This window comes from Hemibagrus wyckioides, linkage group LG23 (genome assembly GCF_019097595.1).
Source record: "Hemibagrus wyckioides isolate EC202008001 linkage group LG23, SWU_Hwy_1.0, whole genome shotgun sequence".
Taxonomy (NCBI): domain Eukaryota; kingdom Metazoa; phylum Chordata; class Actinopteri; order Siluriformes; family Bagridae; genus Hemibagrus; species Hemibagrus wyckioides.
The window spans coordinates 10771359-10782976 of NC_080732.1; the positions used below are offsets into that span (position 1 = coordinate 10771359).

The following is an 11618-nucleotide window of genomic DNA, read 5'->3' on the forward strand; positions in this document are numbered from 1 at the left end:
ACCCATGTCACAACTGCGGAGGCGAAACGGCGTCGACGTTTAATCACAGACAGAACAAGGTCTGTGCATTCACCAAGTGGCATAATTTTCTAGCCTAAAAACGACTGAAAGAAGCCTAGCCATGGGTTTCATTGGAAAGGTAAGACACAATGACTTGCCTGTGTGATGTATGCGGTTTAAAGTCTGTTTAGTGGGCATGGTGGGACGGCACTGCTGCTTCTAAAGTTATCTGTTCTGATTATGCTGATGCAGGGATGATGGTTTTTTGTCTAGATAGTGGATGATTAGGACTTATTTACATCATAATAGCGTACTCATCGTACACCGTCCAAATGAATGAATATTTCAGGTGTGTTATTATTCAGGCACGTCCCTGGAATTGGATAAAAATGCAGATTTAATGATTTACTTTAGGAGTTCTCTAACCTAATTGCCTAGTTACATGGGACAGTTCTACATTTTTAAATATTTCATCTTCATTTGAAAGGCGTCCTTTATGCAAACAGGTATATAAGCCAACCTAAAAGGAATAATCTTGATGCATTAGTGAGTATCATTTACAAAGCTAAATCTTTTTTGCTTTGTTATCAGATAAAATAAATATGAATCATAGCTGTGGGTAGAGAACCAGAGATTTTACTTAATCTATGAGTTAATGCTTGCTGTTGTTGCTTCTGCTTTGAAAAGGATTCAATTAAAAATACAACCCCAAGTGAAAAAATCCATATTTGTATCTAAACATTATTGTACACGAAGGCTTAATGAACATGTTATGGCTAATCACTGGATCTGTGACTGAATGTATAATTAATACTTGGTGTCTGGTGTAAAAATGATCCATCACTTCAATGATTCACTTATAAAACTGATGAGATGGGGGAGGATCATGTGATTTGATTCTTTGATACAATTTTCATTTTATCAGTATAGTGTTATAAAATCAAATGTATGTACTGATGGGTTAATTGATCAAGATATAACATGCAAGGTGCCAGCTGTTGGGTGCATTTCCATAAGTGTGTGGAAGATATGAAGAGCATTTGGAGTGGTGTAGCAGTGGTGTCATTGCTGCCTCACAGCTCCAGAGTCATTATTTCACATATCCTTTCTGTGAGTTTTTTTTTTGGTTTTCTCCCAAAAGCATTGCCTATTAAGTGTGAATGAGTGTGCATAGTGTCCTTTGATACACTGGTGTCTTATCCAGTGTGTATTGCTGACTTGTGCCTGGGATAAGCTCTGGATTTATGTGACCCTGGCCAAGATAAAGCAGTTGCTGAAGATGAATGAATTAATGAAAGAATGAATAGTGACACCCTTTTTTAATCTCTGAAGTTATATACATATTTTTCTAGATAAGACAGACATAACATAGATATACATATACAAAACATTTTAAAATTTGGTAATATACCAAAAACTACCAGATTTTCCAAAGGTTCTGGATTTTGTCAGATCTCCCCTTGGACTGAATGGGATTTCCGAGCTCCAACCAAGTCACCATACCCACGTTTTGTCACCATATACCTTATATTGTGCCCAATCAAAGAACAGTAAGGTTCTTAGGAGGACAATGTGGCACTGTTTTAAAATGGCCACTCACAGGAAAATTGAGTTACTCTCTCCCTCTCTTTCACAAACACTCTCACACACACACACACACATTCACACAAAGAGGCAGAAAGAAGCAGACAGTGACCTGTAAAATGAGAAAGGACACATTGATGTACAGACCATTTGTGTTCCTTATCATTTTCAGTTTTGCTGATTTTTTTTCTTTTGGAAAGCAATACCAGCAATTCCATTACTACAGTATCAGCCATTTCCACACATTTCTTTTAATTTTTTGTGCATTTCAGAACTATTTCATTGCCATTGACACATGGTTAAATTCTGCAGTGGATAAACTATTTGGAGAGAGAGGTTTGTGATTTTTTATCTCTTTTCATTCTTTAATTTTTTTTATTTCTGTATACTCACTCATTAAATAACCTTTTAGCTTTTAGTGACTGTTTCTTTACATTTTCTCATTTACTACATACATTCAACAAATTCCCATCTACTACAATTCCATTATGTATGCAAGAAAGAGGTAGATGTTTTTTCTTGTAAATTTGGTATAAATTCAGAAATGGAACTGTAACTTGGAAGTCCTGCCAAAGCTAAGTGGGTTAAAGTTCATATAACCGTCTAAGCCATGTTAATGAAACAAATCCTGGTGGAATGCCACATGTGATTCTTGGGGAAAATTGAGGGCCAAGCTTATTGAATGGGTGCTAATGTAATTTAACATTTGAGCTCATGCTTTTACAGTAATTAATATTCATACTCACTAAAAGTGCCCCCTTTCCTTCTCAAGTGCTGAATAGAAAAAGACCACAAGAGGAATACAAATGTGTCTCAGTTCACTCTACAGCTTTCAGTTAACTCCAAGGTTTCAGGCCATTAATTAACATAGCCTCTGGGAAAAAACAAAAACATGTAATGAAATGTAAACACTAATGAAAGAAATACTGTACAATGAAGTATCCCTATAATCCAACTCAGGTGTGTGAGGGTGTGGAAAAAGACTCAGAAGACAGGTGGAATGTTAACTGAGCTCTGGCTTGTATTTATTCACTCCGTGCTTTTGCTGCATTTTCAAAAAACATCACCAAAATTCAAAACAGTAAACAGACTGGCAGCTCTCATTCTGTCAAGATCAAGTGCACCATTTGTGTGTGTGTTGCATGTTCCACCCACTCAGTGACTCACTGTCTTGCTATGCACAAAGAGATACAACTAAGTAATCTCACAAGACGACACAGGTGAGAATCATCATGTGTTACTTCCCTTGGCCTGCCTTCTCTCTGTCCAGAGTCAATGCTCAAGCACATCCCTGCCACCACATACCCACACCACATAACTCAGGCTAAGGAGTTAAGTCACTGCTGTCTATCAATTTGGGGACACATCTGCCCATGAGACAGAAGTGTACCAACCCGTCTGTCTTGGGCACTAAGACCACTGGGCTTCTCCAGTCACTGTGGGGCTCTGATGGTGTTCTGGACCACCAGGTGCATAGCTTCATTGACCCACTGGACCCACTCTACTGTTTATGTCAGGAGTTGAACGACGGAACCACCAGCTCTTTGAGAGGGTCATCTCAGAACAGCTAAACAGAAAGAGACTTGCAACTTTTGTAAAGTTCAAGTTTGCTTTCTGTCTGTGTATATATGTTTTTTTGTGTATGTATGCATGTATGTGTGTGTTGAACAGGTTTGACTTGCCTTCTCTGCCTTACAAACTATCTGACCTTCCAGCTATAGGCCTCTAAGGTCTTAGTGTACTGGAGTGTTAATTTATAGTATAAGACAAGGGGCTATTCTTTGCTGGTTTCAAAGTATTATAGAACCTAACCCTAACTCAAATAGGTTGAGCCTATGTAAAACAAATCCGACACAGTAATAATGAACAGTAAACAATTCTCGTCTTACTTTCTCAGAAAAAGTAGTTTAAAATCTGTTATTTTGTAATTCTGATTTAGTTACTGAACATGCATATATAATTGTACAAAGAAATGTGTTGTACATAATAATGGCTAGACTAATGTGTCTTGTTCTAATCAGAATGGTGTAATTACCCTCTGAAAGTATTGGAACAGAAAGGCCAATTCTATTGTTTTTTGCTAATATGAAGATATTTGAGTTTGAGAGCAAAATATTAATATAAGACATTACACCAAAGTTTCAGCTTTAATTTTCTGATATTTACATTAATATCTAAGTTTTAAACAACTTACAATATGGCACCTTATTTCAAGTCATCAAAAACAAAGGAACATGTGACTGACGAGTTTCTGGTTGCCCATGTGTGCCCTATTAAGATTGATTGTTTAGATTGATTGACAATTAATAGCTCTGAATATGTACTTTTGGTTGGGGACCTGGGTTTCCCCTGTAAATACTTAACATAAACCAGACATAAAGACATAATGTTAAAGACATAAACCACTGGTATACTAAGACACAGACATCAAACAGGTTGGGCAAGGAAAAAATAGCAAAAACTTCAAGAGCACTTCACTGGACAAGCATGTTGTAGGTAGTTTCATGACTTGGACTTACATGACTGCTTTTGGAATGAGCTAACTAATGTTTATTGATGATGTAACTCTTCATAGTAACAGCAGAATGATTTCAGATAAACACAAACATGAATTTTCAGAGAAATGCATCCAATTGAATTGTGAGGAACTTCATCATGCAGCAAAATAATGACCCAAAGCACACTACCTAAACAACAAAGGACTTCATCATATGAAAGTGTGTCAGTCTAAATCCTTTCAAAAAAGTAAAAAGGTTTTAAACTGGGAATGCCAATTCCCACTTGGGCATAGATTTTATCTACTGACTAGGAGACTAAAAGGAGAAATCCCTAAAACAAACAAGTAGAAGAAGTTGCAGTACAAGCCTGGAAAAAAAAAATCACAAAATGCAAAGTTTGATGGTGTAGGTGGGTTGGTGGGCTGATGCAGATATTATAAGCATACAAGGGATATACAGCCAAATATTAACTGCTATTTAAATTAAGACAATCTATTCATTTACATTTTTTATATATCTATTTCTATACATTTGCTCACCTAACTGGGTGGCCTGCTAGGTGCCATGTTTGACATACCTAGATGTAAATCAGAAAATGATGAAATACTAAACTTACATTTTTACACTATGATCTTATCAGTATGTGTTTGATGGTAGATCCAAGAGTACGAGGTTGGCTGCTACTGGACTCCTGCACACCCACTCTTGTCCTCACCTTCATCTACATCCTGATAGTCTACCTGGGACCAAAGTATATGAGGAACAAGATACCTTACTCTTTGAAGAATATATTGTTATTGTATAACTTTGGTGTCACCATACTCTCTTTCTACATGCTGGTGGAGGTAAGGGATAGAGCAAAGAACTGAAGAAAAATAAATAATGAGAATGCAAGTAGAAGTAAGGCAAATAATAAGACAGTATGTAGAGAAAGAAATTAAGTGTAAAAAGGCTGACAATGTGTGAAAAAAGGTTTATTTGTGCGAGTTTTATATCTTGGTGGAGACCCTACAATGAGTGTGTGTGTGTCTGTGTGTGTATGAATTTGGTAGCTTATTTCAGCAACCTGGTCGGCTGGGTACAAATTAACATGCCAAGGGCTATTTGATGCAGGGGAGGGGGACATCAGGGTAAGTGGGAAAACACTACATATCACTTTTTAATGCCATTTAGCTAATCAAGTGTTAATATTTTGGACATCACTGTTTCATGACATTTGCTTTGGAGATTAAGAATATCTTCAGAATAAATTATTTGATCTTGTACAGTTCCCAATGACTTTCTTGTCTGGGCAGGTAGCAAAAGTGCTGTGGTGGTACTACTTCTCTAAGCTAATCGAGTTCCTCGACACCATCTTCTTCATACTAAGAAAGAAGAACAATCAGATTACCTTCTTGCACGTGTATCACCATGCCTCCATGTTTAACATCTGGTGGTGTGTTCTCAACTGGATCCCATGTGGACAGAGTAAGTATACAAAGTAATGTTTTAAGACAGAAGCACAAGTGGCTGCAACATTCAATTCAATTTAGTTTTATTTCTATAAGACTTTTAACAATGGACATGGTTTTAAAGCAGCTTTACAGAAATATAAAAATTCAGAATAAAAATGAGAGTTTAAAATTTCATTTATCCCTAATGAGCAAGCCTAAAGCAATGGTGACAAAAGGAAAAAGTCCCTGAGACAACTTGAGGAAGAAACCTTGAGGTGACACTGGACAGTGCAATTGTAAATCTTGACTTAAACATTGAGTCCTGAACACTAAGTGGAAGACTCCCCCCCAGTGCCCCCTTATAACTGTGCAAAATAAATTGTGGGACAATTCAGTGCTTTATAGGTCAGTTGTAGCATTTTAAAATTTCAAATCAAAATTAGTGAAGCATTACAATAATCCAAACCAGAGGTAACAAAAGTAAGAACTAATATAATTCTGCTTCATGTAGTGCCATTATATTTCTTATCTTAGCAATTTTTCTGAGATAAAAGAAGGCTACCATAGTGATATATACATAAGCTTTAAATTAAAGACTGGAGTCAATAATCACACCAAGGTTTTTTCCAGCTGCACATGAAGACACAGAAAGTCCATTCAGATTTACTCTGTTATCAGAAAGCTTACTTCTGTCTGCATGTGGTCTTAAGCAGGAGGAAGTTCATTATACATTCTTCAATCTTATGTTGGTGCCTCTCATCTAGCTTCACTGAAACATATAACTGTGTATCATCAGCATAACAGTGGAAGCTAATACCATGTATTCAAAAAATTGACCCAATAGGTAACATATAAGGAGAAAAGCAATGGGCCTAAAAACAGAACATTGTGGAACACTGAAAATAACCTTAGTATGCAGAGAGAGGTAATGATCATGATCAGTCAAATAAAACCTGAGCCAGAGAGGGCTGTTCCCTTAACACCAATATTTTCTAGCCTATAAAGTAAAATACTATGATCAATGATGTCAAAACCGTCACTAAAGTAAGGCAACACCGAACAATGAGACAAAACCCTGATCAGAGGCCTGTAGTAGGACATTTACTACTTTAACCTGCACTGTCTCTGCACTGTGCTATGATGAGGCCTAAATCCTGACTGATACCTTTAATGAATTTTATTCTGATTTAAGTATGGCATGCTTAATGCCTTTTATAGGATCTTGGAGATAAAGAAGAGATTTAATATTGGCCTATAGTTGGACAGCTGACAGGGGACAAGGTCGTTTTTTTTTTTATCAAGTATTGGATAACCAATAGTTTAAAGGATTTAGGTATGAGGTATTAAGGTATGAACTGATTGCAGAAGAGGTTTAGTTGCTACTGGTATTTATTATCTGTTTAATGAATTAATGAAACTGTATGTAGGTAAGGGTATTCAAGTACTCAGGTTGAAAACAAAATTAGTTAAATCTCTCGAAGGGGAGTGAGACATTCTACATGTAGCTATTACAAATTATTAATGTCCTGTGGAGTGGCAGGCACTGTGATTATACAGAATACAGTATGCAGAAACCTGATTGGAAAGTATTGAAATTGAATATATTAGAAATTGGTCTATAATTAGAAAGTTCATTAGAAAATTCTATTATGCATGTGCAGACAACTTACAAAAAAAAAGTCAGGAAAAGAACCAAAACTAGAAATACTAAAACAAAGGACTAGACTAAGTCAAGGCAAGCTCAACACGAATGCAGCCGCAAACTACAGTGCGAACACAACAATGTAAGGCTCAGTAACTAAGCAGGGAAAACACAGAACATAAGAGACTAAGAAAACTGTACTTTCACTGCAGTCTGGGGGATTTATTATTTATTTATAATTTATTATTTCTAAGAATAAGGATGTGTCTTCCAGATGACATTGACTTAGTTGATGTGCTGCATTGTTTCTGTGCAGGTTTCTTTGGACCCACACTGAATAGCTTTATCCATGTGCTGATGTATTCATACTATGGGTTGTCTACCATTCCCTCGATGCACAAGTACTTGTGGTGGAAACGCTATCTCACACAGGCCCAGCTGGTCAGTACAATAATGCAAGCTAATATTATTCACATATACTTTATGCACGATTTGTGTAATGTAATACTATCAATGCCCTTTTCTGAGGGTAACAAGGCATATTGTATATATATTAATTATTTGCACTTTGTTTTATTTGAGTTATTAAAGCTCTGTAAATACTGCATGATCTTGGGTTATTTTGATGTGTTGTCATTTCCTTTAAATATACAATCTAAATAACAATAGTTATATTTTGAATTTAGGAGAAATATTGTCAGCAGTTCACAAAAAATGAAACAAAACTGTTCATCTCACCAATACATGCACCTGTAAGAAAAAAACATAAGAAACTGATTATTTTGCAGTGTTTTCATACCCCCCCCAGAGCTATAGCTATATATATATATATATATATATATATATATATATATATATATATATATATATATATATATATATACACACACACATATACATATACACACACATACCCCAGTATGCATACATTATATGCACTAATCAGGCATAACATTATGACCACCTGCCTACTATTGTGTTGGTCCCCCTTTTGCTGCCAAAACAGCCCTGACTTGTCGAAGCATGGACTCCACTAGATCCCTGAAGGTGTACTGTGGTATCTGGCACCAAGATGTTAGCAGCAGATCCTTTAAGTCCTGCAAGTTGCAAGGTGGGGCCTCCATGGATTGGACTTGTTTGCCCAGCACATCCCACAGATGCTCGATTGGACTGTGATCTGGGGAATATGGAGCCCAAGTTAACCCCTCAACACCTCAAACTCATTATTGTGCCCATCAAATCATTCCTGAACCATTTTTGCTTTGTGGCATGGCACTTTATCCTGCTGAAAGAAGCCACAGCCATCAGGGAATGGGTGGACATGAACTGCAACATTGCTTAGGTAGGTGGTACATGTCAAAGTAACATCTACATGGATGGCAAGACCTAAGATTTCACAGCAGAACATTGTCCAAAGCATGACACTGCCTCCGCCGGCTTGCCTTCTTCCCATAGTGCATCCTGGTGCCATGTTTTCCCTAGGTAAGTGACGCACACCCACCTGATTTAAAAGAAAATGTTATACATCAAAACAGGCCACCCTATTCCATTGCTCTGTGGCCCAGTTCTGATGTTCACATGCCCATTGTTGGCGCTTTCGGCGGTGCACAGGGGTCAGCATGGGCATCCTGACTGGCTTGCGGCTATGTAGTCCCATACGCAACAAACTGAAATGCACTGTGTATTCTAAAACCTTTCTATCAGAAAGGCATTAACTTCTTCAGCAATTTTAGCAACAGTAGCTTGTCTGTTGGATTGGATCACACGGGCCAGCCTTTGCTCCCCACGTGTATCAGTGAGCTTTGGCTGCCCATGACCCTGTCACCGGTTCACCACTGTTCCTTCCTTGGACCACTTTTTTATAGATACTGACCACTTCAGACCAGGTACACCCCACAAGAGCTGCACTTTTGGAGATGCTCTGATCCAGTCATCTAGCCAGTACAATTTGTCCCTTGTCAAACTCGCTCAAATCCTTACACTTGCCCATTTTTCCTGCTTCTAACACATCAACTTTGAGGACAAAATGTTCACTTGCTGCATAATATATCCCACCCACTAACAGGTGCCATGATGAGGAGATCATCAGTGTTATTCACTTCACCTGTCAGTGCTCATAATGTTATGTGTGGAGCAACTAATCATCTTGTGGCTGAATGGGCAAATCCACATAACCACATTCCAAAATCTATTGGAATGCCTTCTCAGACGAGTGAGGAGCTTATTCTTATAAAAGCATATGAGTGGATGAAGATGTTCAATGTTTTATGGTCATGCCTCACTGCTGAAGTGAATTTATCTGACGACAGTGGCCGGATTGATTGCCCCAGCATAATGATCTGAGTAATTTTTGGTCAGAACCCTCTGTAGATGAATGGAGGAAAATCCAATATGATGGATGGATTTGAATCAGGATGACCGAAGGATTCAGCAGAAAAAAGATGACAAATCTAGAACAGTGGTTTGAAAGTTCTAAGCAAAGTGGACACTGGATACATTGGACTGTCCTCTATCAATGTGCCAAATTTCATAAAAATCCACCAAGTACTTATATGGGCTGCCAAAGACTCCCAGAGGAGAATGTTTAATAGCAAAAAATGCTAACAATTACTAGAAGAACCTAGTGCGTTAGGACCACTAGGCAGACAACCGAGTGTCTAGGTGTTTAAATGTGTTTTGGTGAATTTACCATGGGAATTCTTTGGATGGCAGCTAGAGTAATTTACTGTGATAATACATAAGGAATTTGAGGGAACATCGGCTTTGTTTCCAAAGTTATAGGCATTGGATTTTAATGAATTAAGTTCAAACCAGTATAAAGTACACCAAATTTGGCATGACTCCAACCAAGGATTGCTGACATATGGCTCACCTCCTGTTTGGTGTTTTCTCCATGGAATTTCATTGGACAACAGTAGCCACTTAATTTGGCCCAACAAAATTTGAATATCAGAATCCTCTGTAGATGATAGAAAATTTGATGGTGATAGAATCAACAGTTTAGTAGGTTTTTTTCAAATTTCAAATGGTCTAAAATCAAATATGGGAAACCACCATAACCCAAGCATTCAGAAAAAAAAGAAAGAAAAAGAAAATAAATGAACTCAGAAACAGTTCTAAAGTTCTAAGCAAAAATGTACCTTGAAGTATGGACTGTTGGTAGCACTACAGAGATGGATGAATTGACCACAAATCTCATGTCTGGATACTTTGTACTATTCAAAATTTCATAAAAATCCACTGAGGGGTTCTATGGGCTGCCATACACTCCCAGAAAAGAAGATATAAGATATTAAAAATTCTAACAATTAAAATAGGTGCCTAACACCCTTCTGTGCTTTGCCCCCAATAATGATAATGATAATAATAATGATAATTATTATAATAATTTATTATAACAATAATTATTATATAGCAGAACAAAATGGTGCCTTTGTGTTGATGGAAACAGATCTCAGCTGGAGGTGGACCAGGCAGCAAGTAGGGGCTACATGGGAGGGTACAACAACCAGGTCAATCTTATGGTCTGAAATATGGAAGATACCACATGCCAGGAACAGCTTCCTAATCAGGGCGACGTATAATACCATGCCTGGTTCCCAAACCTTCACTGGCGGATCAGCAATGAGGAAAGCTGTACCCTTTGAAATGCCATCCATGTTCTTGGATGCCATAAAGGGAGGGATTCCGATTGTAGGGATTGCGATTAAGTGTTCGGTCTGGCCTGATGGACTGGTGTGTCTGAGCAAAGCTGTAAGCCATAAACCACTGCTTCATCTGATTTACAGACTGAATTTTTGCTCAGAGGAAAAATTCTGGCTTATAATTCAGTTTTGTTTGCCATGGCATTTCCTTTTAATGCTGTGCATCACTTCTAGCATGTCAGCTGATAATATTTAAAGTACTTTAAATTGGTAGATTTTCTGTATAATATGCTTGGAGTAAATGATCAATATTTTTCCAACAGAAATGTTAATATATTGTTCAAATGTTGATATTGTATGGAGTGCTGGCATCATATATTTTACATATATTTTTATATCTTTAGTCAGAAGAAAAAATAACATGTCTAAGTGAGTGTTGCATTTGTAGCTTAGAGTTTATGGGAGTTAATATTTCCAGAACAATTCTTATAATTTTTTTTTATTCAAGTTTAATGAAAATATAACTGAATATGAGCTAAACATTGCTTGCTCTTTCTCTTGGTTTTCATTTCAGGTTCAGTTTATATTAACTATAACACACACATTAAGTGCAGTGGTTTTCCCCTGTGGTTTTCCTCTGGGCTGCCTGTTCTTTCAGTCCAGCTACATGGTTACACTTGTTATCTTGTTCATCAATTTTTACATGCAGGTAAGAAACAATGACCAATACAACATGCTATTTATATAATAAAAATATGCTCTGTAGAGACTATACAAAAACAAAAAGGATGGTAAATAATTCCAAACATTCCATTTA

The 11618-nt window shown here is 37.1% G+C and overlaps 2 protein-coding genes across 4 annotated transcripts in view; one reads left to right on the top strand and one right to left on the bottom strand.

Moving 5' to 3' along the window:
* Positions 1–11618, top strand: part of elovl2 (ELOVL fatty acid elongase 2) — a 14438-nt gene continuing 2820 nt past the window's right edge. Inside the window, exons 1-7 of the mRNA XM_058376469.1 lie at positions 1–139; positions 1857–1920; positions 4740–4927; positions 5135–5212; positions 5378–5549; positions 7474–7598; positions 11376–11510. Coding sequence (XP_058232452.1) covers positions 122–139; positions 1857–1920; positions 4740–4927; positions 5135–5212; positions 5378–5549; positions 7474–7598; positions 11376–11510 — 780 coding nt within the window. The 5' untranslated portion in view covers positions 1–121. The remainder of the gene's footprint in view (positions 140–1856; positions 1921–4739; positions 4928–5134; positions 5213–5377; positions 5550–7473; positions 7599–11375; positions 11511–11618) is intronic.
* The window catches only part of sycp2l (synaptonemal complex protein 2-like), a 25572-nt gene continuing 22009 nt past the window's right edge, over positions 8056–11618 (bottom strand). For all 3 annotated transcript variants that reach the window (XM_058376467.1, XM_058376466.1, XM_058376464.1), the window contains one exon: positions 8056–8334. In XM_058376467.1, the coding sequence (XP_058232450.1) occupies positions 8248–8334 (87 nt within the window). In that variant the 3' untranslated portion in view covers positions 8056–8247. The remainder of the gene's footprint in view (positions 8335–11618) is intronic.